The sequence below is a fragment of the Pogoniulus pusillus genome, chromosome 7 (assembly GCF_015220805.1).
Source record: "Pogoniulus pusillus isolate bPogPus1 chromosome 7, bPogPus1.pri, whole genome shotgun sequence".
NCBI lineage: Eukaryota > Metazoa > Chordata > Aves > Piciformes > Lybiidae > Pogoniulus > Pogoniulus pusillus.
In genome coordinates this window covers 1,335,063-1,362,256 of record NC_087270.1, presented here as the reverse complement: position 1 = coordinate 1,362,256, position 27,194 = coordinate 1,335,063, and the positions used below count along the sequence as shown (strand labels likewise).

At 44.1% G+C, this 27,194-nt stretch overlaps 1 protein-coding gene across 4 annotated transcripts in view; it reads left to right on the top strand.

Moving 5' to 3' along the window:
* RALGAPA2 (Ral GTPase activating protein catalytic subunit alpha 2) overlaps nucleotides 1-27,194 on the top strand; it is a 139,635-nt gene that overhangs the window by 49,805 nt on the left and 62,636 nt on the right. For all 4 annotated transcript variants that reach the window (XM_064145713.1, XM_064145712.1, XM_064145714.1 and 1 more), the window contains 14 exons: nucleotides 6-182; nucleotides 2,036-2,229; nucleotides 2,695-2,793; nucleotides 3,033-3,188; nucleotides 17,264-17,392; nucleotides 18,708-18,836; nucleotides 20,053-20,111; nucleotides 20,760-20,868; nucleotides 21,149-21,259; nucleotides 21,973-22,041; nucleotides 22,214-22,351; nucleotides 23,015-23,198; nucleotides 24,993-25,770; nucleotides 26,331-26,402. In XM_064145713.1, the coding sequence (XP_064001783.1) occupies nucleotides 6-182; nucleotides 2,036-2,229; nucleotides 2,695-2,793; nucleotides 3,033-3,188; nucleotides 17,264-17,392; nucleotides 18,708-18,836; nucleotides 20,053-20,111; nucleotides 20,760-20,868; nucleotides 21,149-21,259; nucleotides 21,973-22,041; nucleotides 22,214-22,351; nucleotides 23,015-23,198; nucleotides 24,993-25,770; nucleotides 26,331-26,402 (2,404 nt within the window). The remainder of the gene's footprint in view (nucleotides 1-5; nucleotides 183-2,035; nucleotides 2,230-2,694; nucleotides 2,794-3,032; nucleotides 3,189-17,263; nucleotides 17,393-18,707; nucleotides 18,837-20,052; nucleotides 20,112-20,759; nucleotides 20,869-21,148; nucleotides 21,260-21,972; nucleotides 22,042-22,213; nucleotides 22,352-23,014; nucleotides 23,199-24,992; nucleotides 25,771-26,330; nucleotides 26,403-27,194) is intronic.

Below are 27,194 nucleotides of genomic sequence, written 5' to 3'. Positions count from 1 at the left end.
TTCAGGTGCAAGTGTTAGCAGCGACACATCTGTTGGCTATAACAACGAGGTAGAGATTTCCCTCATCCCCTGGCAAGCTCCCGAAGAGGACCATGAAGTTAATGCCACAGAAGATGTTTGTGTGGATGCTGATGCACCTCGCTGGCTTCAGCTTAGTCCTTCAGATACTGCAAATCTAACAGGTACTGTGATCCAGAAAACATTTGAGGCTTTTATCTCACAAAAGAACGCTGGTGAGGGACTGTTTAGGGTGTCAGGTAGTGATTAGGGCCAGAGAGAATGGAACAAAATTAGAAGTGGGTGGATTCAGGTTGGATGTTAGGAACACGTTCTTCACTGTGAGGGTGGTGAGACACTGGAACAGGTTGCCCAGGGAAGTGCTGGAAGCTCCATCCCTGGAGCTCTTTAAGGCCAGGCTGCATGGGGCTCTGAGCAACCTCATCTAATATGAGGTAACCCTGCCCATGGCACAGGGGCTGGAACTGGATGATCTTTGAGGTCCCTTCCAACCCTGACAATTCTATGATTCTATAATTGTTTTGGTTGGAAAAGACTGTAAGATCACCAAATCCAACCCTCAAACTAAAACCACCATGGCCATTAAACCTTGTCCCAGAGTGCTACGTCCACACGTTTCTTGAATACCTCCAGGGATGGTGACTCCACCACCAGTGTCCCTGGGCAGCCTGTTCCAATGCCTGACTGCTCTTTCAGTGAAGATGTTTTCCTGATATCCAACCTAACATTCCTTGGCATGACTTCAGGCCATTTCCTCTCATCCTGTTACCTGATACAGGTGATGCAGGATTTTATACAGTTCAGTTTGCTTAAAAAAAGTATGTTGTTTTGGGAATATATCCCCAAGTTCCCAAGTATCCAGTGTTCATTTAAAAATGAGTTTTGAATGCCCAGAGTTTGAGGAATGTGGAGAATGGGCTTGCAGCTGACAAAAGTGCCAATAAGTTGTGATCAGAAAATGATCACACAGTTGGAAATAATGGGCTTGCTTACTTTGTTAAATTACTGCTAATCATCAGAATTGTGATAGTTGGTCACTGCTGCTCAGCTCTGCCTGGTCTGCAGAAGATCATGTAACAGCCCTTATCATTACATTTGCACTTCACTATGGAATTTCTGTTGCAGTTTAAGCATATTCATTTCATTATCCACTCAATCTTCACAACCTCTGCTCTCCTTCTCTCTTTGTATTCTGCTATCTCAGGAGCTACTGCTTTATAAGAGACAATGTCAGAGCAGCTCTTTCCTTTTTATTTCCTTTGTTCAGCTCCATTTCCAGCTCACTTTATATTGCATGAGCTTAGAAAAGAAAGAACTTTTAGAAGTAGAAATATTATCTGTAAAAGCTAGCTATTAATTGAATAAATCTCTAAGTACATGGTTGTTCCATTTAACTGAATTTGCCTCCCTGCCTTAAAAAAAACCTTGAGTAGGGATGGTCTGTCTGATACAAAGCCGATATTGAGCTGTCATCCTGATCGGAAAGGCCTTTTAGCCTTTCTTTTATGCCTGTTTTTATTTTCTTAGAATCATGTGCTAGCTTGAGCAATGAGAGATCATTTGGAGGGAGAGAATATTGTAGAATTAGAAGATTAGAACTACATTTCAGTGTCTGAAGGGGACCTAGAGGAAGGCTGGAGAAGAACTACTTAGAGGAGCTTGGAGTAATGGAATGAGGGGCGATGGTTTGAAACTGGAGCAGGGGAGATTTAGGTTGGGTGTCAGGAGGAGGTTCTTGGCAATGAGAGTGGTGAAATACTGGAATAGGCTGCTCAGAGATGTGATTGAGGCCCTGTCCCTGGACACATTTAAGATGAGACTCGATGTGTCCCCGGGCAGCCTGATGTTGTTGTTGGTGTCCCTGCTGCCTGCAGGGGAGTTGGACAAGATGAGCTTTGAGGGTCCCTTCCAACCCAATGCAATCTGCAAATCTGTGACTATTGTTCCTCTTCAACTGAGCAAATCCATCCTGATGCTGCATTTCTCATCCATGAAATGGAACTTCTTAAATTTACAGACAGCAGTGAATTCCTTGCTGATGACTGCAGTATAATTGCTGGTGGAAGCCTCATTGGCTGGCATCCTGATTCTGCTGCTGTGTTATGGAGGAGAATCCTTGGAATTCTTGGGGATGTGAACAATATACAGTCACCTAAAATCCATGCAAAAGTTTTTGGCTATCTTTACGAGCTGTGGTATAAACTTGCCAAGGTATTGTATGGAATGCTTATACCTAATGAGAATGATTTTCTTTCACAAAGTGGTTTTAGATTTGGTTTAGTATTAGTGTCTGGAGCAGAAGCATCAGATTTGCAGGATTCCATCATAAAAAAAAAGTCTTGTTTGATTTCCAGCAGATATCCCCAATAAAGAAGGATCCTGAGCAATGACTAGAGAATTGAGATGAATTAAAATGGGGTGACAAAAGAAAGTACAGCTATAGAAATAGCATGCTGCAAATGTTGGTATTTGTTGAACAGCCCTAAAAGGGCATTGTTTGCTTAGGCCATGGGGAAGCACTAAAGAACAAGCTTTCCTGGGAATTTTGGCTTCAGGAGCTCTGAGTTGTGTAGAGTGTAGTATATTAAAATAAAATGAGAAATAGCAACACAAAATGTAGAGCATTAATAAAATCAGCTGCCAGTTCTATTAACTCTCTTCTCTTTGAAACATTAGATACGGGACAACCTTGCTATAAGCGTGGACAATCAGTCTACTCCCTCTCCTCCTATCCTAATTCCTCCTCTCAGGATATTTGCCTCATGGTTGTTCAAGGTGAGTTAGTTCTAAAACTTTCACACATTGGTATTTTTGTCTGTATTGGACACAATTTGTCTGTATTTAGTTGTGTTACTTACCATTTTCACAGCCACAGCTTGCTAACAAGACAAATACCCTTCAAAAGCTATTTGGGGTTGAATCTATTTTAATAAATACCTTATGGGAAATGTGCTGGTTTGTGCTAGCTGCTTGCTAAAAAAGAATTCATAATACAAGGGTTTTGCTCTTTTCAGACAACCACCCTGCCAAATGAATACAAGGAGGGCAAACTGCAGGCATACAGGCTGATCTGTGCTATGATGACTCGACGGCAAGATGTTCTGCCCAATTCTGATTTCCTGATTCATTTTTATTTTGTGATGCACCTTGGCTTAACAAGTGAAGACCAGGTACAAGCTCAGAGTGATTAAAAAGCCCGTTACTGCTGTGTGCTGATGGAAATGTTTATGTTTTTCCTATTTGAAAATCTGAAGCAGAAAGGAAGCATTGCTTCGCTACAATTGATGCATGAAATTATCCTGTGTTACTCAGTCCATACCTCTCTTTGGGTTACATAGTCCTAGCTTATGTAGACTCCCAACACAAGAGAGACATGAACCTGCTGGAACAGGTCCAGAGGATGGCCACCAAGATGATCTGAGAGCTGGAGCACCTCTATGAAGACAGGATGGGTGTACTGGTTGACAGTCGACTGAACATGAGCCAGCAGTGTGCCCAGGTGGCCAAGAAGGCAAATGATATCCTGGCATGTATCTGTAGTAATGTAGCCACCTGGGGAATCATTCTTCCCCTGCCACACCTTGAGTACTGTGTCCAGTTCTGGGCCCCTCAGTTTAAGGAAGATGTCGAGGTGCTTGAACATGTCAAGAGAAGGGCACCAAGGCTGGTGCACAGCCCTGTGAGGAGAGGCTGAGGAAGCTGGGGGTGTGCAGCCTGGAGAAGAGGAGGCTCAGGGCAGACCTCATTGCTCTCTACAGCTACCTGAAGGCTGGTTGTAGCCAGGTGGGGCTGGGCTCTTCTGCCAGGCACGCAGTGACAGAACAAGTGGACACAGTCTCAAGCTGTGTCAGTGAAGGTTTAGGCTGGATGTTAGGAAGAAGTTCTTCACAGCAAGAATGATTGGCATTGGAATGGGCTGTCCAGGGAGGTGGTGGAGTCCTCTGCATCCCTGGAGATGTTTAAAAGGAGACTGCATGAGGCACTTAGTGCCGTGATTTAGTTATTTAGAAGGTGTTAGGTGATAGGTTGGACTTGATGATCTCAGAGGTCTGTTCCAACCTGGCTAACTCTGTGAATTGGGGTTGATCTACAGAGATCTTATAGATATATTTCAGTGCCTGAGGGGGACCTACAGGACGACTGGAGAGGGACTGTTTAGAAGGGCTTGCAGTGATAGGATGAGGAGCGATGGTTTGAAACTGGAGTAGAGTAGATTTAGGTTGGATGTCAGGAGGAAGCTCTTTACAATGAGAGTGGTGAAATACTGGTACAGTTTGCTCTGGGATGTGATTGAGGTCCTGTTCCTGGAGACATTCAACATGAGACTTGATATGTCCATGGGCAGCCTGATGTTGCTGAAGGTGTCCCTGCTGACTGTAGTGGGTTGAACAAGATGAGCTTTGAGGGTTCCTTCCAACCCAATGCAGTCTGTGAACCTGTGAATTTACTTCGCTCTCTCAGTTGCAAACTTTAAACAACACTGAATTATTTGCAAGTTACTGTCACAACTGCATTGCAGGTACTTGGTGTTTCTTTCTCTGTTTTCTGACATTTCTGAGGAATAATCTCTGGGTTTCTGTCTGCTTGCATTGCAGAGTTAGTAGCTGTGTCAAGCTGCTCACATTAATAATGTTCAAGTACTCCACTAACATTAACTTTCCAGCAGCACTGTGTGTTTGACCAGCATGTCTAACATGGGGAGGGACTATTTACGAGGTCTTGTAATGACAGGACGAGGAGTAATGGGTTTAAACTGGAAGAGAGGAGATTGAAACGGTATGCTAGGAAGAAATTCTTTCCAGTGAGGGTGGCGAGACACTGGCACAAATTGTCCAGGGAGGTTGTGGCTGCTCCCTCCCTGGAGGTGTACAAGTCCAGATTGGATGAGACCTTGAGCCACGTGTTCTAGTGGGAGGTGTCCCTGCCTATGGCGAGGGGTTGGAACTAGATGGTCTTTGAGGTCCCTTCCAGCCTAAACCACTCTATGGTTCTATTCTATGTTTAAACTTGGGTTCTGCCAAACTGGGAGCCTCATTCTTCAGGGAATGTCTAAAACTGTCCTCGCAGCACTTTTTGACTATTGCGGAGGAGACTGAGGGGGAAGGCTGGGACAGAAGGTTATCCTATCACTGTAACTGAGAGGTTCTGTGAATAAATGCTGATTATAGGTCCCTGAGCCCTGAGTTGGCTTAATAAAGTGTTCAGTGGAAGATGAAGGAAAGACTTAATCTGTTCAGATACAAGAAGACTATAGGGTCGGCTAAATACTCATAAAAACTATAGGAAATACTCCTTAGCAAAAGATACATAAAAAGTTATTTTGTGTTTTTATAGCTGTAGGAGTGAGTTTTCTTCCCTGAAATAGTCTTAAAGTGGTGACCAGAGCTATGCTGGGGATGCCAGCAGAGGGCAGATGAGAGAGAGAAGTAACTAATGGGTACCAGGCTCTTGCCCTCTGAAAACGCAGAGATTTTGGCAAGATTTCCCTTTAAATAAATAAGAGGAGAAGAGCAGAAAGAGGAAAGATTTTCTTCAGGAAAAATCTGAGTCTGAGCTGCAGCTGAACCTTAGAAAAAAACCACAAAAGCACCTGCTATTTACTAAAGCACAAATGAGGGGAGATCCAAGTGTGGTGGGAATTGTCCTTTTACCACTCTCAACAAGTTACTAGAGTAATGAAGAGCTCGTTACTCTTATTTCACTAGTACTACTCAGATTTCAGACAGTATAGAGTACATTTATTCCCCAACAACAGAAGATCCACTATGATCTTGAATTTTAAATCCCACACAGCATTAAATCCTCTCATGTAAACCACACAACTCCAGAAACTTCAGAGCCTGTTGTAGACCAGATTTAAAAAAAAAAAAAAAAAATCATTGTTACATATGGGGGAAAAACCCCAAATGACAACCTTCTAGCAGTACAGTAGCCACTGCCAGCACAGGGCCATAGGAATGGAAAACAGCAGTCACTCTGCAGACTGAAGTTGTTTCACCTACATGTTTCCAGAAGTGGCCAGGCCTGCAGAGGTGTTCACCTGCTTGCTGTTTGCTCCTCTTTGCAAAGTTTGAGTGCCCTGGTTTTGGCTACCTGACCGCTTGGAGGATCAGTGCCTACACAGACACTGGGAGATTTTGAACACGGGGAGCTGGTGGTTGTTGAGTTGGGTTTTATTTATTGTGGTTGGGTGCTGGTAACAGTTCCACAGACTTCAAGCTATTGCATGAGAGATTTCAGTTCTTGTGTAGAGTTACAATCATGAACTTAAAAATCACTGAATTACAGAATGTCAGGTTGAAAGGGATCATTTGCTCCAACCTTTCTAGGTGATAGTGTAGTTTGAATCAGATAGCCCAGCACTCTGTCAAGCTGAGTCTTGAAACTGTTCTATGTGGGGGAATCCGCTGCTTCCACTGGGAGATGATTCCAATGTCTAACTGTTCTCATGGGGAAGCATTTTCTTCTGGATTCCATCTGGAACCTCCCCAGCAGTAACTTGTACCCACTGCCCCTTGTCTTTTCCATGGGGACTCCTTGTGAATGGAGAGTCTCTGTCCTCCTGGCATAGCCATCCCTTATTTACTGGTCCATGGTCATAAGGTCTCCCCTAAGCCTTTTCTTCTCAAGGCTGAACAAAGCCAGTTCTCTCACCTTTTCTTATACAGCAAATAAAGACGATGAAAACTGCGTAGTGAAGGTAGGTCCCACACCTCACATCGTTCTAGGATTTCCCGTTATTTTGCACTCTTGATGCTGCTCTTTTGTTCCTTCTTGCCTCACTCGTTTTGCTTTTTTTCCTCTTGGTGGCACACTTGACCACAAGATCTCTCTCATGTTACTGCTCTTCCGCTTTTCTTATCCGTGAACCTGGTAGAGATGTTAACTCCCGGTACTTTGAAGCTTAGCATCTCATGCAGTGTATTGATAAGAAGCATGATCCTTATACCTATTCCTGCATTTCCAGTACAATTAGCTTCAAGGAGCTGGATGGGTTTGAGGAATGAATGGTCTGTTTGCATGCTGAGGGTTCTGACTGCAGATGCAGAAACCCTCTTTGACTGAATGTTTTTCAGTTAGGATCAGAATTATTTTTATGTCCTCTTCTGCCAAGGTGAGACCATACCTGAAATACTGTATCCAGTTTTGGGCTCCCGAGTTCAAGAGAGAGGGATCTGCTGCAGAGAGCCCAACAGAGAGCTTATAGGGGTGAACAGAGACTTCTCTCCAGTGAAGAAATACTGAGAGACCTGGGGCTGTTTGGTCTTGAGAAGAGGAGAGGGCTGAGAGAGAATCTTATTAATGTCCATAAATATCTGAGGCTGGGTGTAAGGAAGAAGGGCACAGTCTATTCAGTGGTGCCCAGTGATCGGACAAGGAACAATGAGTACAAGCTAGAACACAGGAAGTTCCACCTCAACATGAGGAGAATCTTCTTTATGGTGAGGGTGACAGCGCCCTGAAACAGGCTGCCTAGAGAGGTTGTGGAGTCTCCTTCTCAGGAGAATGTCAACACCTGCTTGATTGCATTCCTGTGTGACCTGTTGTAGCCAATCCTGCTTTGGCAATGGGGTTGGAGCCTTACCATTCTGTGATGATTTTTGACATTTCTTTCCTCTCTTCCCTTAAGAACGTGAGTGTCTATCATTGGTGTACTGTGTAGACTTTGATTTTGACAGACAACTGAAATAACCTCATTTGCAGCAAGTCTGTACATGAATACAGTGATATTATTCTCACCAAGTGCAACTTGTCTGTGCAGCCCTGTCTCAGGGGTGTGTAAAAGAGCAGTGTGAGGCTGTATTTCATGGGACACTCCCATGGCACTCGGGGTTCAAGATGTAGCAATTAGCTGAGCAGATGAGAAAGGAGACAAGTAGGTAATGAGCTGCATCTAATTTGTCCATGTGTGTCTAAGTATCTAACGACAAACATCTCCATGTGAAGGAGTGAACAATTCTCTGCAACGATTGCATCACCTTCTCAGGTGGGAGGAGGAGTTGTGTTAAGGATGGTGTGGAGCAAGTAGCAGTCTAGAGCTATTAATGACTTCCAGCTTGTGAAGGGGCCTGAGGTCAGGGCACAAGGGACTGGCCTGCAGGATGATGATTCTTCTCCTGTACTGCTCAAAGCAGCAAAGTCTTTTTCTGATGCTGTGATGAGCCCAGATTTTTCCCTGCATTTTTTCACAAACTGGATTCATGGAGGCTCACCACCTGCCCTGTCTGACCCTCAGGGTAAAGGGAAGTGAATTTGGACATTCAGTACCACATTGTGGGCTAGTGCAGGTGGTTCAGCTACAGTTGCTCCAATTGCTCATCTAGGTTATCACAGAGTGCCAGGTTGGAAGGGGACCCCAAGGATCATCCGCTCCAACCTTTATGGGTGATAGTGTAGTTGAAATGAGGTGGCCCAGCACCCTATCAAACTGAGTATTCAAACTTTCCAATGGCAGGGAATCCACTGCTTCCTGTAGGAAATTATTGCCATGTCTAACTGTTCTTATGGAAAATCATGAAACATTCTTGGGATGATGCAGGTTGCACTTTGGGTAGGCTTAGCTGCCTTGTGCTGAAAGGTGAGCCTGTTAGAAACTCCTGGATTGCAACTATTCATGTCTTGGTTTGGACAATAAATGCAGCTTTTTAAACTAAAGCTTTTTAAACTAACCCAAAATCTAATGCTGCACAAATTGTACAAATAACCTGACTCAGGAAAGGAAATGTATTTTGTTATTGCTTCTGGCTGCTTACTGTAGCAGTAATTTTTGCTTGATGAACTTGAAATCAAGTCCATAAGCATCTCCTTGCTTTGTGGCTTCCTTGTGTTTGCTGAACAACGGAAGTACCAAAGCATGATCCAAAAAGTGTGACCAGCAGAATGAGGAAGGTGATTCTCCCCCTTTAGTCTCATGAGACCCCTCCCTGGAGCACAGCATTCAGTTATGGTGCCCCCAACATAACGGAGACATGGAACTGCTGGAGTGGGCCTGCAGAAGAAGAGAGGAGACATTATAGTGGCCTTCCAGTACCTGAAAGAGGGCCTACAAGAAATGTGGGAAGGGGCTTTTTACAAGGCCTTCTAGTGACAGCATGAGAGGGAATGTGTTGAAACTTCAGGAGGGCAGATTCAGACTGGGTATTAGAAAAAAAATCTATCTGCTAAGAGTGGTGAGATATTGGAACAGGTTGCTGAAGGACATTGGTGCAGTTCTCTTCTCACAGGTGATTAGTGATAGAACAAGAGGGAATGGCCTCAAACCAGAGTACGTTTAGGCTGGACATTAGGAAAACTTTTTTCACTGGAAGAGTGGTCAGGCATTGGAACAGAGGCTTCCTAGGAATATGCTTGAGTGCATTCCTTGATGTGTTTAAAGGCACTTAGCAGTATGGTTTAAGTGGTAAACTTGGTAGAATAGGGTTAATAGTAGGACCTGATGATCTCAAGGGTCTTTTCCAAGCTGAACGATTCTACGATTAAGTAATAGAACAAGCACTATAGATTTCAGAAATCCTTTGTGGAAAGGGCAACTCATAAGTGAGGGAAAAGATTGTGATGATGCCTTTTTATTTCAGTTTGGTGAGGGCAAATCTTGAAACACAGAAAGAAGAAAACCCTCCCAATCTAAATTGGTTGACAGATGTCCTTGGTGATTAAATTTCAGCACATGCAGCCTGGCCTGCCCACGGAATGCAGCCGAGCTGTAGGCAGAAAAGTTAACAGCTGTGCCTTAAGCTTGTCTCCTTTTCATTCTAAAAGGATGATACAGCACCTGGGTCAAAGCAATCCTTGTTAGCGATACAGGCTGGAGGATGAGGTGATAGAAAGCAGCCCTGCAGAAAAGGACTTGGAGGTGCTGGTGAATGAGAAGCTGGACATGAGCCAGCAATGCGTACTTTGCACAGAAGACTAATGCACAGCATAGAAGACTAATGGCATCCTGGGCTGCATCAAAAGAAGCCTGGCCAGCAGGTCGAGAGAGGTGATTCTGCTGCTTTGCTCTTGTGAGACCTCACTTGGAGTACGGTGTCCAGCTGTGAGGGCTCCAGTACAGGAAGGACATTGGCCTGGTGGAGCTGGTCTGGAGGAGGGCCATGAGGATGATTGGAGGCTGGAACACCTACAAGGACAGGCTGAGGAAGCTGGGGCTGTTCAGCATGGAGAAGAGAAGACTCTGGGTAGACCTAATAGCAGCCTTCCAGTACCTGAAGGGGGCCTATAAGAAGGTTGCAGAGGGACTGTTTCCAAAGGCCTGTAGTGAAACAGGATGAGGGGCAATGGTTTGGAATTAGAGAAGAGGAGACTTAGGATGTTAACAACAAGTTCTTTACTGTGAGGATGGTGGAACACTGGAACAACGTGCCCAAGGCCAGGCTTGACAAGGCTCTGTGTTGCCTGATGTAGCTGGAGGTGTCCCTGCACATTGCAGGGAGGGTGATCAAGATGACCTTTGAAAGTCTCTTCCAACCCGGACTAGTCTGTGATTTTTTTAATTACACAGGAAATACCTGATGTACACTATGCTTGTCTACAAGCCTCTTAATTTATTTAAAATATACTGTTGCTAATTATGGGAAGGAAGCTACAGCAGTTGTGGAGTAAGCTTAGGTGGGAACTCTGGCCTAGCTCTTTTGAGAGATGGTAAATTTATCATGTGAAGCATTTTCCAGTAGAGTTGCTACCACAGAAGCCTTATTAATTACCTATTTGGATTAGCATTGATCTGAAGTTAGAAAAACAAAAAGTACTTGTGAGCTTTTATATCTCTCTGCTCAGTACTTGTTCAGCAGTGAAGAGTGGTGTCCAGCTTCCACACTGCTCAGACGTTAGTTCTCTTCCCTGAGACATACGGAGAGTTGTCTTCTAAAGGTACAGTAAACGAGCAGCATTGCTCTCCTGTGCTGTGGGATAAGTGACTCTTGCTGAATTTCTTCTTGCTAATATTGCACATGAGGACACTTAGTTGTGCAACTTTTCAGGAACAATAATGCATTTGGGATTCCTTTCCAGACTGCCATTTAAATGGAAGTAATCACAACAGAGTCTGTTAAAGCTTACATTACCATATTTGAGTTGCTTGTGACTTTATTCCAATGGCTACCATGTTTTTTCTTCCTCTTTTCATCTCCCTCCTATCTCACTTTCTATGTAACATTTTGCCTGCCTGTTTCCATTAAGTGCTCTCAAAGTGCTTTGAAAAGGTGTTAACAGGCAGCATGTTTCCAGTAGAGACAATGCAAACAAGGTGTCACAGGAAATCCGTCATACCCCTCTGCTCACCCATTGTAGGGTCACTAGGAAGTGCTGGAGAAAAAGACTGCTAAGATGGACTGGAGTGAAGACAGAACCAGTCCATGCTGGTTGTAGGATCTGTGAATTCTGCAATAATTTTGGTAGTTTGGGTTTTTTTTTTAAAGTAATTTTTCAATACCTTTGCTCCTTCTGAATTGTTTTTATGCCAGCCAATACCTATTTCATAGCTTCTCTTCTGCATTCTCAGCAGTGTCTTGCTGGAGTGCTCACTGCCTGGGTGCTCTTTGGTGAGGATTTCCTGAACTCTGTTCAGCACAGAAATAGAGTTTTGGAAACAGAGGCAACAACTCCCTCCCTTCCACTTTGATCACACCTTCCCTTCCACACCTCCAGTCATTGCTATAGCTTTGGGATCTCCTGTAGCAAGTTCCTTTGTTAACATGCCCCTGTGTTGCTGTTCCACCAGCCTTAGCTCTCTACTTGACTCCCTCCCCCTTCACTCTGCTTATTTCAGCTGGACTGCATCTTCAGAATCTTTCCTTTTCCCTTTGTGAGCAATTTTACTTCTCTGCTTCAGTGTGGTTTACTTCAACTTCTTGCTTAGAGTCACAGAATAGATTTGATTGGAAAAGACCTCTAATATCGAATCCAGCTATTAGCTAATTAGCTATTAGCATTGCTTTTTAAGCAAGGTTGGATGCTAAATTCTGAGACTATTTTAACCAAATTAAGGTTTGATGGTTTTGTCTTTTACTGGGGAATGCTCTAATAAAAAAGGTGCAAAGCAATCTCTTATCCTCTGCTGCTAATTGCCAGCCTAGGTGGAGGACCTGCCTTCCTGCTGCTGCACTGCAGGGACATCCTTTACTTGTCCTGTCAGAGCTGTTCACCTTCCCTTCCCTAAGCCCACCTTCCTCTGAGCACTAACATCATGCTCTCTAGATGCTTCACAGAATCATAGAATGGTAAGGACTGAAAAAGGACCTCTGAAGATCGTAGAGTCCAGCCTCCCTGCCGAAGCAGGATCACCTGGGGCAGGTCACACAGGAATGCATCCAGGTGGCTTCTGAAAGTCTCCACATCACAACCTCTCTGGGCAGCCTGCTCCAATGTCTCACCACTCTCTCAGTAAAGCAGCTTTTCCTAATGTTCAATCTAAACCTCTCTTGGCACAATTTGCCAGGATTGCTGCATTGCAGCAGATTTTTCTGACAAGCTAATCCTGCACTTTCTGAGGGTGTCAGAATACCCAATAAGTGTTAACTGGCACTTAATTTTTGACCAGTTAACTCTTACCTGCAGTGATCTTTTGAGGTCACTTTCAGCCCCTGTGATTCTGTGATCCTGTGACCAGAGCTAGGAAAACTTGGAGTAAGCAAATAGAATTGTTCCTTTACAATACAGAATCAGGGATTTACTACTTAAATCTGGTGTAAATTAATAATCTTTTCCATGCTGTAAATTTCAGCTGCTACTGAGGTGTCTCTGGGTGAAGAACAGAGTGAACTTTAAGTGAAAAATCCATGTTGTTCCTGCAGAGGGACAATTGGAAACGTGCTGAAGGCAGATGGCAGGCTATTTGGTTACACCTGTAATCTGCACAAGCTCGAACCAAAACTGGGTGAGGAATATTTTTTGTAATTGACCTTTCAGTGAACTTGCATAATTTTTTTTACCCATTTGCCCACTGGATGTTTACTAACTTGTTATTTGGATTACTAGATGAACCTGCACTGAAATATTATGCCATTTATAGGGTTAATGCATTTTAGAAGGGGCATGCATGTGATTGCCGCTTTCTTTCCCCTCCTCCCTGTTTTTTAACACTACAGAGCATCATTTTGAATTGAAATAGTCCATAATGGTCCTTTTTTCACTTTTCTCTAACAACATGAAGGCTAAATTATAGCTGTGCAATTATGTAAACAATGAAAATGCTTCCAGAATGAACACTTCCTTTTAAATTTTCATTTTGTGTAATTGCTGAAAGGTTTGGAGCCATAATAAGCCAAAATTATTTTACACATTTATCGTTCTAAAGGTCAATTATGAAAGAAGTAAAGAAACAACACTGCTCAGAACGAGTAAACCAATTTCTGTTGCCGTCACCATATGTTTTTCTTATTGCTTGTGTTTTTCCAGTTACTGTGTACATAGCGTTCAATTAAAGTGATTCATTTACTAGGCTGTAAGCTGCTGCACAGAGTTTACATTTAGAGAACAGCGCTTTGAAGGGAAGGAAACAACTTGCCTGTGTTTGAATTACCTGATTTTTGCAGGATCACTGATAGGACAGATGTTCTCACTCGGTGCCTTTCTCATAAGCCTGACTCTTCTGATAAGCTCCCAATGCTACTGAATTACTGCATGAAATGGTGCTTGTATTGTTAGCTGCCTTCTGCAAGGGAGTCTGCAGAGTGGCAAAGGGGAGAAAACTGTGATTCCACCTGGAATTCCTTCCCTTTCCATGCTGTTTAGAGCAAGCTCAAGTGGAACAGTTAGAGTCAGGTCATTCTCTGCCTTGTGTTTATTTGAATGAAGACAAATTGTCACAGATTTATAGGGAAGTGCCTGAAGTGAAACATGGTGGCCTGGGGTGCATTAAGAAGCGTGTCCAGCAGGTCAAGGGAGTCTAGAAAAGAGAAGACCAAGGGGATCTTGTTAATAAAGATCTGAAGGGTAGGTGTCAAGAAAATGGTGCTAGTCTCTTTTCAGTGATCGTAGAATAGTAGGGGTGGGAACGGACCTCTGAAGATCATCAAGTCCAACTCCACTGCCAGAGCAGGGCAAGTCACAGAGGAATGCATCCAGAGGGGTCTTGAAAGTCTCTGAGAAGCAAACTTGACAACCTGCCTGGGCAGCCTGCTCCAAGGCTCTGTCACACTTGGAGTAAAGAAGTTTTTCCTCATGTTGAGGTGGAACTTCCTGTCATCCAGTTTGTATCCATTGCTTCTTGTCTTATAATTGGCACCAGGGAAAAGAGACTGGCGCCTGCTTGACACCCACCCTTAATGCATTGATCAGATCCCCTCTCAGCCTTTTCTTCTCCAAGCTAAACAGCCCTAGGTCTGTCATCATCATTCTCTGTTGGACTCTATCCATTGCTCCCTCTTGAACTGTGGAGCCCAGAACTGGACACAGTATTCCAGATGAGGCAGAGTGGAGGTGCAGGAGAACCTCCCTCCACCTGCATTTGCTCATGTTTTGCTAGTTCTGCTGTTCTGTAAACTCTCAGATGTTCTTATGTTAAAGCAGTGGGTCTGCAATTATGTTTTTAATCCTCATTTTCTTAGTGTCGCAGGTGGTGACCATGGCAAGGAGTGAGAAGCTGACATGTCTGGGTGACGGTTACGGCGCTATTTGGCAGATGGGCTGGATAGAGTGGGACAGGAGCTAATGCTGCTGTTTGCAGCGGGGCTCTGTGCTTCCGCCAGTTACCTTTCAGGCCAGGTTATCGCAGGCTCTTTTATCCTGGCATCTGTCAACAGCAGCGTGCTCCCATCTGCTGCTCCTTAGCATGATGCCCAATTATTCAGAGCCCAAACATGTCACAGTACCTGGCTTAGCTCATCCCTACAGGTGTGGTCTGTGGTGAGGAGCCCTGCACACTAATCAGACCTTTAATTTTAAAGAGGTGGGGCTTTTGTTCTGCTCCCAGTATGAGTTTACCACCCACTTTATGAGCCGCTGCATCCATCTGCTCCCTCTTTTTTGAATGTTTGCAATGACTGATACTGACTTTAAAATGTATCAAAGGAAGTGATTAAAAGCAGTTTAAACATTAACTCGAGTGGCATTTTAGCTAATTCAGGAAAGTGAAAGCATTATCTGCTAGTATGTTGAAAATTAATAGCGTTTATTTAAAACCTGGAAGACAGCCATTTCGTAGGAGGTTGCTGCTCTAAGTACTTAGTGGAACACTCTCCAGATGTTTAGTGGTGCTTTGAGAAAGTTCACAGATTGCATCAGGTTGGAAGGGACCCTCAAAGCTCATCTTGTCCAACCCCCCTGCAGGCAGCAGGAACACCAACAACATCAGGCTGCCCAGGGACACATCAAGGCTCATCTTGAATGTCACCAGAGATAGTACCTCAACCACATCCCTGGGCAACCTGTTCCAATATTTCAGCACTCTCATTGTCAAGAACTTCCTCCTGATGTCCAACCTAAATCTCCCCTGGCCCAGTTTCAAACCATTGCCCCTCATTCTATCACTTCAAGCCCTTCTAAACAGTCCTTCCCCAACTTCCCTATTAGGTCCACTTCAGATATTGAAATGTAGCTACAAGGTCTCCCTGGAGTCTCCTCCAGGCACTAGCAGCCCCAGTTATTTGAGCCTGGCTAGTGGTGTTAAAGCATAACTTCATTTAGAGACAAAATAGTTTGACTTTAGCTTGTAGCAGTAGAGCAAACAACACGTTCTGAAGCTAAATTTAAATTCAAGGCTTTTTCAACCCATCATAAACCCATTAAGGAGGAAATTTGGAAATGGTTTTCCTTTGCAACTTTTCTTTGAAATTTTGAGACAAAAATAGTTTTCTATTTAGTACAGGAATAACTTTATTTTTTCAGCAAACATAATGTTGCAGGTAAAGATTATATAGATTTTGTGCCTAATTTTAAGCTTGCTGAAGCATTGTAGGAAGCAAATCTTAAATACAAGAACCTTGCTCTGGTTTGGAGAGACTTAAGAACTGAAACATGGAAGGATTAAAATTGAAATGTTTATCTTGAATGTGTCCTGTGTCATGGGATTAAAATTGAAATGTTTATCTTGAATGTGTCCTGCGTCATGGAGTAGTGATGAGAGCAAGGCTGTCTGGTAGCCTGCTCTTACCAATATAGTGCTGCTTCTGAAAAAAAACCACAACCTCTATTCCATCAGAACTTCAGCAAGACCTAATTTTTTTCCCCCTCAAGGCTTATATTTGCTGTCTTAATTATTGGGAGGAAGAGTGAGAACAATCTGGTTAGCATAGATTCATCTGTATTAGCCTGCTGTGCATTTGACATCGCTGCATTTCTCAGCTACTGCAGAAGAGCTACAATGTCCTATCTGTGCTGGAGTAGCCTGACAGGAGTAAGCAAGCTGCTGTCAGTGTCTGCCTTCAGCTCCTTCAGGGCAAAGACAGCCCTCATTTGTGTCACTTCACACTTCTATGGCTACAGAGCTCTGAGTAATGTGACTGTAGGAAGTACCTCATTTGGAATGGTGCAATGCTTCATCTTAAATTGATTAATGGTATGAATGGTTGAAGTCCAAAGTCATCTTCAACAGGAGAACAGTTCTGTGCTTAGACATGAAGATGGGGGTTTGGTGCTTTTAATAGGAATTTGGGAGTACAGATACTACCAAAATACAAAATGCACTTTTGCTAAGTGCAGCTGCAAGGCAAAGCAGAGGTTATGTGACAATCACTTTTACAGAGGGATGTGCAGCTCTGAATTATTTGTAGATTCATAGAATAGTTTGGGTTAGAAGGGACCTTGAAGAGCACCTAGCTCCAAATCCTCCCCTGCCACAGGCAGGGACACCTTCCATTAGACCATTCTGCTCAAGGCCTCATCCCACCTGGGCTTAAACACCTTCAGGGAGTGGACATCCATGACCTCCCTGGGCAACCTGTTCCAGTGTCCCACCACCCTCACTGTAAAGAATTTCTTTCTAATCTCCAGTCTAAATCTGCCCTCTTCATGCTTCAATCCACTCCCTCTCATCTCTACAAGACCTTGTCAAAAGCCCCTTCCTAGCATTCAGCTACTGGAAGGCCACTTATAAGGTCTCTCTGGAACCTTCTCTTCTCCAGGCAGAACAACCCCAGCTTTCTCAAATATGTCCCATAGGAAAGGTGCTTCAGCCCTCTGAATTATCACCTTGATTAGTGTGGAGCTGATGAATTGCAAAGTTACATCTTCTCGAACTCTCCCTTTTTGTGCTTTTGTTTGGATGGTTTTGCTTGTTTCTTCTCAAACAGCTCAACTTCTCTTTCAGGATATCTTAAACACCGTGATAAAGCACTGCCCACCTTGGTTTTTCTTTCTGGGCTTACCTGGCTTTACGATGCTGATCGGAGACTTCATTACAGCGGCAGCTAGGGTCCTGAGCACAGACGCGCTGGAGGTGAGCACGGCAACGCTCCAGGCCCTGTTCCCCAGGAGCTACTGCATTTGCTTGTGGGCTTCAGATGGCTCTGCTCTGACAGGTGTTGGCTCATTAGTGCAGTGTGAAACAGGGCTCTTGGGGCAGGTAGCATGGCAGCTGATGTGTGAAGTGGTGGGATGAGGTGACACTGGAGTCTTGCAGAAGTGTTCCATCAAAAGGCCAAAGTGGGAGGCATCATCTTGCTAGCGCTGCAGTGCACCTGTGAGCTGAGAGCAGGGCTTGGATTTCACAGGCCCCTTAGATTCTTCAGTGAGCAAACAGGTGAAATGTGAAATGCTGTGGCAATGGAGAATTTCTGACTAAATGCAAACAGTAAGAGAAATGAGAATCTAAATGGTTAACTTAGTGAAGGGTAAGTGAAATGGCAAATCAGTGACAGGATGCCAAAATGAGGGCCACGGGCTGGTAATCCTGGGGGAAACAGGAAAGCTTTGCTGCGTGTGCTTTGTTCAGTTCAGGGGAGTCTTTCTGTCCCTTTTGGCCAAGTGCTTTTACTGCTGCTCTTGACATTTGTGCAGCTTGAGTGCGTGGCCCTGCACGAGGCCACAGCCCTCTCCTATTTTCCCCAAAGTGAAATGGCAAACTCCCAAGAATTTGCAGCCCTACATTTTCTGACATCTTTTAAAAACTGATCAGCAAAGCTCCGAGTGCTAATAAGAAATGAATGCTCAGCTTTCCATGGAAGAAACCCCCAAACACAGCCATCCATTTCTCCTGCAAGTGTTAAACTTAGCGTGTCCTGCATCTTCAACTTTGTGCAAGATTGTATAGCAGTAGTTAATGCAGTTTATAGCTCATGCCATGGTGTTTTTGATGGCTTTATTCAATTAAGGACCTCTCTGTGCACTTCTGTCACATATACACAGTTTGAGAGCATTTTGCTGTTCTCAACTAATAGTGGACTGGGGTGTGAAGCTCACTCAGCTTTTCTTTAGCTTGATCTGTATTTGGTAGGTGGATCATGCAATGTCAGAGAAGGTATTGAAAATGTACAAAATACTTAGGAGTGGGGCTAGGTCCCTGCTGGAGGAAAAGCTCAGCCTCAGACAAAGAGCAAAGCGGCACAGCAGCAAAGAGCACAGGCAGGCAAGTGTGTGTTAGTCACTGCTTCAATGCAGCTTCTGCTGTAGCTGTGCAGGAAAAGCTTCTGGAGCGTGTTCCTCAGGGCACTTTTAATATGTGTTTTGAGTACAGCACGCTTTATGTTTATGGTATTACAGCTGATTTAATTTCAGGACTTCATGAATGCTTTTGTTTGCTTTTCCCCTCTTAGGCTCCCCGTTCAGAAGCTCACACCATCCTTGGCTCTCTGGTTTGCTTTCCCAATATCTACCAAGAGATCCCCCTCCTGCGGCCCATTTCAGAAGCAGGCAAGATCGTCGCAGGGACTGCAGATGTGAAGGTAAAGTCACATTTCATTTGTCCTGAGGTGGTTTGCTGTTCAGTCACTTCAGTCTTACTGAACACTTCTGTTTCAAAAATAACCCACTCCTTCCCCCAGCCCTCTAGCTGCACACATTACATGTATATTATACATACTTGATAAGCATAGCTTCATTTAACACACGCCAGAAACTACCAGGGCCTAGATGCTGCAGACTCCACGTTATTTTCAAGGAGAGGGAACTGACTGTGATCAAATGCAATATTTTCCAGCCAGGTGCCTGTCAGGTCAATTCGTTAAATGATGTTGGTGGTATTATTTAAAGTGTTCTTTCATTATATCTGTCCTGTAAGAGATGTGGGGTGTGCCTAAGGGGAGATAGCTTTTGTCTTAATTGGTATTACAAGAAAACGTTAGGAAAATTCCACTATTAGAGCCATCATCTTATGTGAATTAATTTCAGCAGGACACCTGGAGACATGAATTGCTCTGTGGGATAGAAAGATTTGTAATTTAATGACCTTCATAATGATAGTCTTGCACGGGAAAATCAGATTCTGTTCCCCAAAGACTCAACAGAGGTGACCTGGAGCATCATTTGCAGGTGCAACCTGCCCAAATGGTTGCCCTCACATAAGCTTATGCTGCTTTTTGATAAACTCAAGGCACCATGGTGCCAGCACTGCACAAAATTAAGTGTGGCTAGGGAGGAATCTCCAGATTGCTTATGCAGCCTGAGAAGGTACAGCTGGGAAGAAAGCAAACCCCTTAGCACACTTGGCTCCCATCTTATTTTCCTCATCAAGCCTCAGAGTGCCATTGAAGTTGTGCTAGAACAGTCTGCAGTTTGAAAGACTCTTTTCTGTACTAAATAATACATGCAAGTTTTTCATAATGTGGCTTGCTTAGAACCTTGACACCATAGTTTATATTATCGAGTGATCACCACTCATCATTAATAAGTACATATGAACTCTGAAAACAAATTGGTTTCCACCTTTCTGCCTGTGTATGATTTGTAGGGCAATTAGACTTACCCACAAGGGCCTGTATGTTTTGAGTTGCAATTGTTAAGCATTTTTCCTTGATATAACAATATTAACATGAGTTAAAAATGCTTTCAGAACAGACTGAGAATTAAAGTTACTGCACTTGTAGCTCTCAGAATTAGTCAACTTTAAATAAAGCAGATGTATGAAAAAGATACTTAGTCTAATTTTTTTTTTTTTTTTAGTGTTATCTCATAAATATTTTATTGAAGAATGCTACAGAGGAGCCAAGTGAATATGCAAGGTAAAATACTGAGTAAAAGAAGTGGTAAAATGGAAAAGTCTGGCTGCTAATTTCTGGTGGTTGGGCAGCTGAGTTGTTACTGCAGCCTTGGGGTTTGATCCCGTTTAGATGGGCAACCTGTTCCAGTATTTCACCACTCTTGTTGTCAAGGACTTCGTCCTGATGTCCAGCCTAAATCTCCCCTGCTCCAGTTTCAAACCATTGCCCCTCATCCTATCACTCCAAGCTCTTCTAAACATTCCCTCTCCTACCTTTCTGTGGTGCCCTGGAATGTAGTTGTAAGGTCTTCCTGGAGCCTTCTCTTCTCCAGGCTGAACAGCCCCAGATCTTCCAGCCTGATAGGAGAGGTGGTCCAGCCCTCTGATTGTCCATGTTTCTCTTGTGTTGGGAAGGTCCCATAGCTGGACATAGTACTCCAGGTGAGGTGTCATCAGTGCACACTGACAGAATCACCTCTTTTGGTCTGCTGGCCACAATTCTTTCAGTGCAGCCCAGGATGAGGTCCACTCTGCATCATACAGGTGTTGACCCATTCTGTGACAGGAAAAAAGGGATGGCATCTTTGTGCCTATCTTCCTTCTAATTTTTTTTCCTTCCCTAAATATTCTTCTAAAACTTCTGACAAAACCACTTCACCTTTCCCAAAAGGTGCCTAGCCATTTGTGGCCTGGGAGTCTGGATCTGTGAAGAACTAACACAGTGCACAAACCACCCTCAGGTGAAGGAAGCAATCAATGTCATAGGCGTGACACTGAAGGTATGACTGAGAGTCTCTCTGATCAAAAAGCTTTGTTTAACAAAAAAAGAGCATTTCCATTTTTTAAAGTTGTGGCTTTCTCCAGGAAGTATTGTCTGCTGGTTTGTTGCAACTCCTCGGAGCCTTATTGCACAATATTGGGTGCAGATTTTTGCAACATAAACAGTTCTTTAATTGTTTGTGTAGCTGCAAAATAGTCCAAAATGTAGAAAAGTTGAATGTATTGTGTTGTATGTATCTGGATGTTGTATTTGACTTCTGACCACCTTTTCTCTTCCAGTTTCCTAATAAACTGGTAGCTCAGGTAGCCTGTGATGTTCTTCAGCTGCTGGTTTCTTACTGGCAAAAGCTTCAGAAGTATGAATCCTCCCTGTCCCGAAAAATTACTGAGGTACATCAGATTCTTTAAGGTGTTCCTATGGAAAATGTATACCCTGTTGTCTGAATCTGTGAATCAAAAGAGTTGGTAAAATGGTTTGGAGGGACCTTAAAGATCATTCGGTTTCAACCCCCCTGCCATGGGCAGGGACACCTTCCACTAGACCATTCTGCTCAAGGCCTCATCCAGCCTGGCCTTGAACACCTTCAGGGAGGGGACATCCACAAGCTCCCTGTGCAACCTGTGCCAGTGTCTCACCACCGTCAGTGTAAAGACTTTCTAATCTCCAGTGTAAATCTGCCCTCCTCAAGCTTCAGTTCCCTCCTGGCCTATCACTACAAACCCTTTTACAATGTCCCTTCCCAACATTTTTTGCAGGCCTTCTTCAAGTACTGGAATACTACTCTGTGGTCTCCCTGGAGCATTTATTTTCTCCTTAATTGAGCTACTGTAGCTGTCTTTATGTTACCTTTTTCTTTCTCTGCCTTTATTGTTGGGAGAGGTATTTGCTGTAGTCCTAGGAGCAGCCTGCTTCTCTTCATAATGATTTCTTTACAAAATGCTCAGTAGAACTTCTTGTTTCACTTGCATGCTGATTTACAAGGACAGTTAGATACTTCTTAGAGAAATGAACCTTTTTCATACCCTGTTCAACTGAAGTTCATGCTGTCTTTATAGTGAAAGAAATTAAATGCCTTTCTGGAATTTTGCTTCTTTTACTCTAGATCCTTGTGGCCACTATTGCATTCCTTTTGCCAAGTGCGGAGTACTCCTCTGTGGAAGCAGATAAAAAGGTACACCCCTGGAAAAAGCAATCTCCAGTCTGTGTTTGTGCTGTTTGAGATGGTTATTAAATGAAGTTGCTTTGAAACAGAGTTGTGTTTGATAGTTTCAGACTGATACCTTTAAAGTTTGGGTGAATTTAATAGCAAATACATTAATGCAGTATTACATGTTATTGTTTAGTTTATAGTTTCACTGCTTCTTTGCTTGCTGGATTGGTGCATGGCATTACCCATGAAAATGCTACTGGAGCCAGTGTCGGTTGGTGTTCTTGAAAATCAACAGGCTTCCAAAGCTCCTCTACTGGACTATATTTACAGAGTGAGTATGAGGAAGGAATGTGATTTATTGTGTCTAGATGTTTAGACATGCCTTTTACAGACCCTGTTAGGCAGAGAAGCATGGTTAAGGGACTTAAACCTCTCTACTGTGGAGAAAAACTGAAAGACTGGGGCTGTTTAGTCTTCAGAAGGCTGGCAGGGGATCTTAGAAGTGTCTGTAAATATCTGAGGGGTGGGTTCAAGACAAAGGTGCCAGTCCATGAGGAGAAACTTCTTTACTGTGGGGGTGATGGAGCTCTGGGACAGGCTGCCCAGAGATGTTGTGGGCAGTCTCCTTCTCTGGAGAATTTCAAAACCTGTTTGGCTGTGTTCCTGTGTGACCTGCCCTAGGTGATCCTGCTTTGACAGGGGAGTTGGACTTGGTGATCTCTAGAAGTCCCTTCCAACCCCTCCCATTCCATTATTTTTATTGCAGGATGCAGAAGGTGATGAATTTGCTCAGTGTGGGTACGAGCCATACAAATGAGAAGTTAAGAATATGAGATGTTAAGATAAGATCGATGATGTAGAACAGGCAAGGACTGTGAAAAGATTAAAATGCATCAAACACCATGCCAGGGAAAACAGTCTTTGCAGAAATGCTTGAGTTGTTTGAAATGGGATGGTAAAATACTTCTGTGGTGTCACACTTGTCCACTTGCAGGTCCTGCACTGTTGTGTTAATGGCTCGTGCACGTACACTCAACAAAGCCACTACGTGCTGAGCCTGGCAGACCTCTCCTCCAGTGATTACGACCCCTTTTTGCCATTGAGGAACATCAAAAACTCTGAGCCAGCCCAGTGCCATTCTTCCACTGATCTGGGCAACCTGCTCACTGTCGCTGAGGGTAAGAGAGCTTCAGAGTGTTGTGAGGATCAGCACGTCAACATTCAGCAGCTAGGAAATTAAGCTTTCCAGGCTACAGCTCTGCCTTGAAAATGTGCCTCTCTTTACTGCACGTAGCAGCTGGTCCTGGAACACTAGGCACTGCCTTTTTGATGAGTTTCAGTTGCCTCTGTAATAGGATGTTCAAGATTGGTGCTCTTTATGGAGGTGACAGCAGAAAGAAAATTAGTCTAAGATGCTGTAAAGCTGGAAATATGCAGAGGTAGGCTAGACTAAGAAGCTGATTCTACAGCTTAGTATCTAGAAATAAAATTGACCAATTTGACCAAATCAATCTTTTTTTCAGAAGCATGCAGCTGCCCTTCGTGAGTTTTGCAGCAGAAATGACTGCATTTTCATAAATAACCTGCCTGTCTGAGTGATTTGAGAAGATCTTGTATCATGTGAACCAAAGATGATCCAAGGGCTGGAGCACTGCTGTGAGGATAGGTCAGGGAAGATGAGGTTGTTCAGCCTAGACAAGAAAAGACTGGGGGAACATTATAGCTGCCCTAGAATACCTGAAGGGATGCTACAGGAAGGCTGCAGAGGGGCTTTTCATGAGGGTGTCTAGTGATAGGACAAGGGGGAATGGTTTTAAGCTGAGGGAGAGTAGTGTTAGGCTGGAGCTGAGGAAGCAGCTCTTCAGTACAAAGGTGGTGAGACTCTGGAATAGGCTGCCAAGGGAGGTTGTGCATGCTGCCTCCTTGGGCATGTTCAAGGCCAGGTTGGATGAAGGCTTGAGCAGCTGAGTCTAGTTGATAGGTGCCCCTGCCCTTGACAGGGAGATTGGAATAGATGATCTGTGAGGTCCCTTCCAAACTAAGCCATTCTGTGAAACTCTGAAGCTGTGCATTAAAAGGTATAAACAAGGGAAGAGGAGAACACTCTAAAGGATTGGTTTATGACATAACTGATATATTTACCTGTCCTGTGGGGAACATCTTAGGATCCAGAAAGCTGCTTGCTACTTTATACAATGAATTTTACTATCACACTTCCAAAGATGGAGAAGCACTGGCTTGTCGGTTCACTGGTCAGGCATTGGAATAGGTTGCCCAAGGAGGTAGTGGAGTCACCGTCCCTGGAGGTGTCCAAGAAATATATGAACATGGAACTTGGGCACATGGTTTAATGGCTATGGTGGTATTAGGTTGATGGATGAACTTGATCTTAGGGGCTTGTTCCAACCAAAACAGTTCTTTGATTTCACAATCTCTGGTTTACTTCTGCTTCTTGTGCCCAGTTCCTCTCTTGCTCTGGGAATGGAAGTGGTGAGTAGGAGCACCTTAGCCTGCAGATGGAAGTTGTTACAGCAGGCACTGTGGGCTTGGTGTGCAGGACTTTTTGCATGTTGTGTGAAGAGCTAAATGCCACAATAAGCTACATTCCAAAGGGTGTGAGGTTAAACACAGTGAAAAAGTATGGCATGTAGAATTTATGGGATGAATTGCCCAGGGATGTAGTTGAAGCCCTGTCCCTGAAGACATTAAAGATCAGACTTGATGTGGCCCTGGACAGCCTGATCTGGTAGGAGGTGTCCCTGCTGACTGCAGGGTGGTTGAACAAGTTGAGCTTTGAAGGGTCCCTCATGTGATCTGGGAATCTGTGAAAGTGATTGTAAATAGTTTCTTGGGCAGGAATAGGAGTGCAATTAAAGCAAGCTTCTGAACTGGGACAGATGTTTGCAGATGCTCTTTCTTAATCACCTCTTGCTGCTCTTACTGATCTGTTACCTTTTCATTGATTGCTTTAGAAAAAAAGAGGAGGAATTTGGAGTTGATACCTTTAACAGCACGAATGGTTATGACTCACCTAGTGAATCACCTCAGCCACTACCCCCTCAGCGGAGGCCCTGCCATACTCCACAGCCTCCTTAGTGAGAACCACGACAACTCCTACGTGGAGTCCTCCGAGCTTTCCTCAGAAGTGTTCCGGAGTCCCAACCTGCAGCTCTTTGTGTTTAATGACAGCACTCTCATATCATACCTCCAGATCCCCGCCGCAAAGGCGATGGCGACGGCAACTGAGCCCGCAGCAGCCCCCTCGGATGTCAGGGTGATTGTCAGAGATATCTCAGGAAAGTACTCTTGGGATGGCAGAGTATTGTATGGACCTTTGGAGGGCTGCCTTCCACGGCAGAGCGCAGCCAACCCATTTGTGAACTCAGGCAGCCCTGAGCAGCACTTCATTTCCCAGAGGGATGTCTCTCAGGTGGAGGAAGGAGAAGATGCTCTCGACCAGTTGCTGGAGAAGATTGGTACCAGCAGTCCTGAGTGCCTTTTACATCCCCAGCGGAAGCTGAATGAGCCAGCCCCACCACCCTCTGGGATGAGCTATGAGCAGGAGAATGCTATCACTGAAGCCCTGATGAGGCAGAGTGCCCAGGAGGAAGAGCACATACTGAAATACAGCTCAGACTGCAGTATGAAGGTGGCCCCTCAGGAAGAGCCACGTCCTTCTGAGCCTCAGGCATCCTTTTATTTCTGTCGGCTGTTGCTAAATGACTTGGGAATGACCTCTTGGGACAGAAGGTGTGGATTGAAACTTGAGGAGGGGAGAATCAGCTGGATGTTAGAAAGAAATTATTTACAGTGAGGGTGGTGAGATAGTAGAACAGGTCACCCAGAGATGCTGTGGATGCCAATTCCTTGGAGGTGTTCAAGGCCAGGTTGGATGAGGCCATGAGCAACCTGGTCTAGTGGAAGGTGTCCCTGCCCATGGCAGGGGGGTTGGAATTAGATGATCTTTAAGGTCCGTTTCAACACAAACCATTCTATGAATCTGGGAATAGGGAGAGAGGGTCCAGAACATGTTTATGATACTCTCACTTCTACCCCAAACATGCACTTGCTTAAGAAGTGAGAATTACATAGCTGAGCAGTAGTCAGAGCATCCTTTCAAACTCTGACATGTAGCTGCTCCAGTGATTAGTTTAAATAGACATCTGCAGATTATTTATAATTAGACTATTAAATAATCCAAATCATGCTGGTTTGATTCCCTTCTCTTAGGTATTTGAAGGAGAATATCCTGTGCCTCCTCTGTGTTGCATTTTAATTAACATCTCTTTGGGCTTTTTCTCCCTTTCCAGAAAAAGCTTTAATCTGCTGAAGAAAAACTCCAAGTTACTGCGAGAACTGAAAAATCTGGATTCCCGCCAGTGGTAGGTGATGTTTCCTCAGCACACCATTGCCCAGGTTAGCCTTTCCAAAGGAGGAGAAAGGGCATCACAAAAGCTTCATAGAATTGCATCTGTGGAAAAAATGGATTATTTCTAAACGAGCTCAGGAGCCTGAATGGACAAGCTGCTTTTGCTGGCATGATATACACAGGATGCAAAATCAGTAGCAAACAATAAAGCACAGCAACCTGATTCCTGTTTTCTTCAGCTAAAGTGGGAGGGACAAAGTTCCAAAATTTTTTATGACCTTGGATCAACTCACAAAGGCATCCATGTCATAAGAAGGACATGGAGCTGTTGGAGTGAGTCCAGAGGAGGGCTGTAAAGATGATCGAAGGGCTGCTACACCTCTGCTATGAGCATAGGCTGAGGGAGCTGGGGTTGTTCAGCCTGGAGAAGATAAAACCTTAGAGCTGCCTTTCAATACTGAAAGGGCTCCTACAGGAAGGCTGGAGAGGGACTTTTCTAAGGGTGTGTACCAATAGGCCAAGGGGAAATGGTTTGACGCTGAAGGAGAGCAGGGATGGACTGGATCTTAGGAAGAAGTTCTTCAGTATAAAGGTGGTGAGACTCTGGAATAGGTTGCTGAGAGTGTCTGTGTTCTTTTTTCCAGACATGGATGGAAGCAATTAAGCCCATAATTGGTCAGTAATTCTTGTTCTGAGTCACAGAAGGCACAGGCTTGGTTCTGCTCTCTGAACTGTGTCTACACTGTGGTCACAGGGAAAAATAATGGTGCAACCAAAATTGAGCGATACATTTGTGCACATGAAG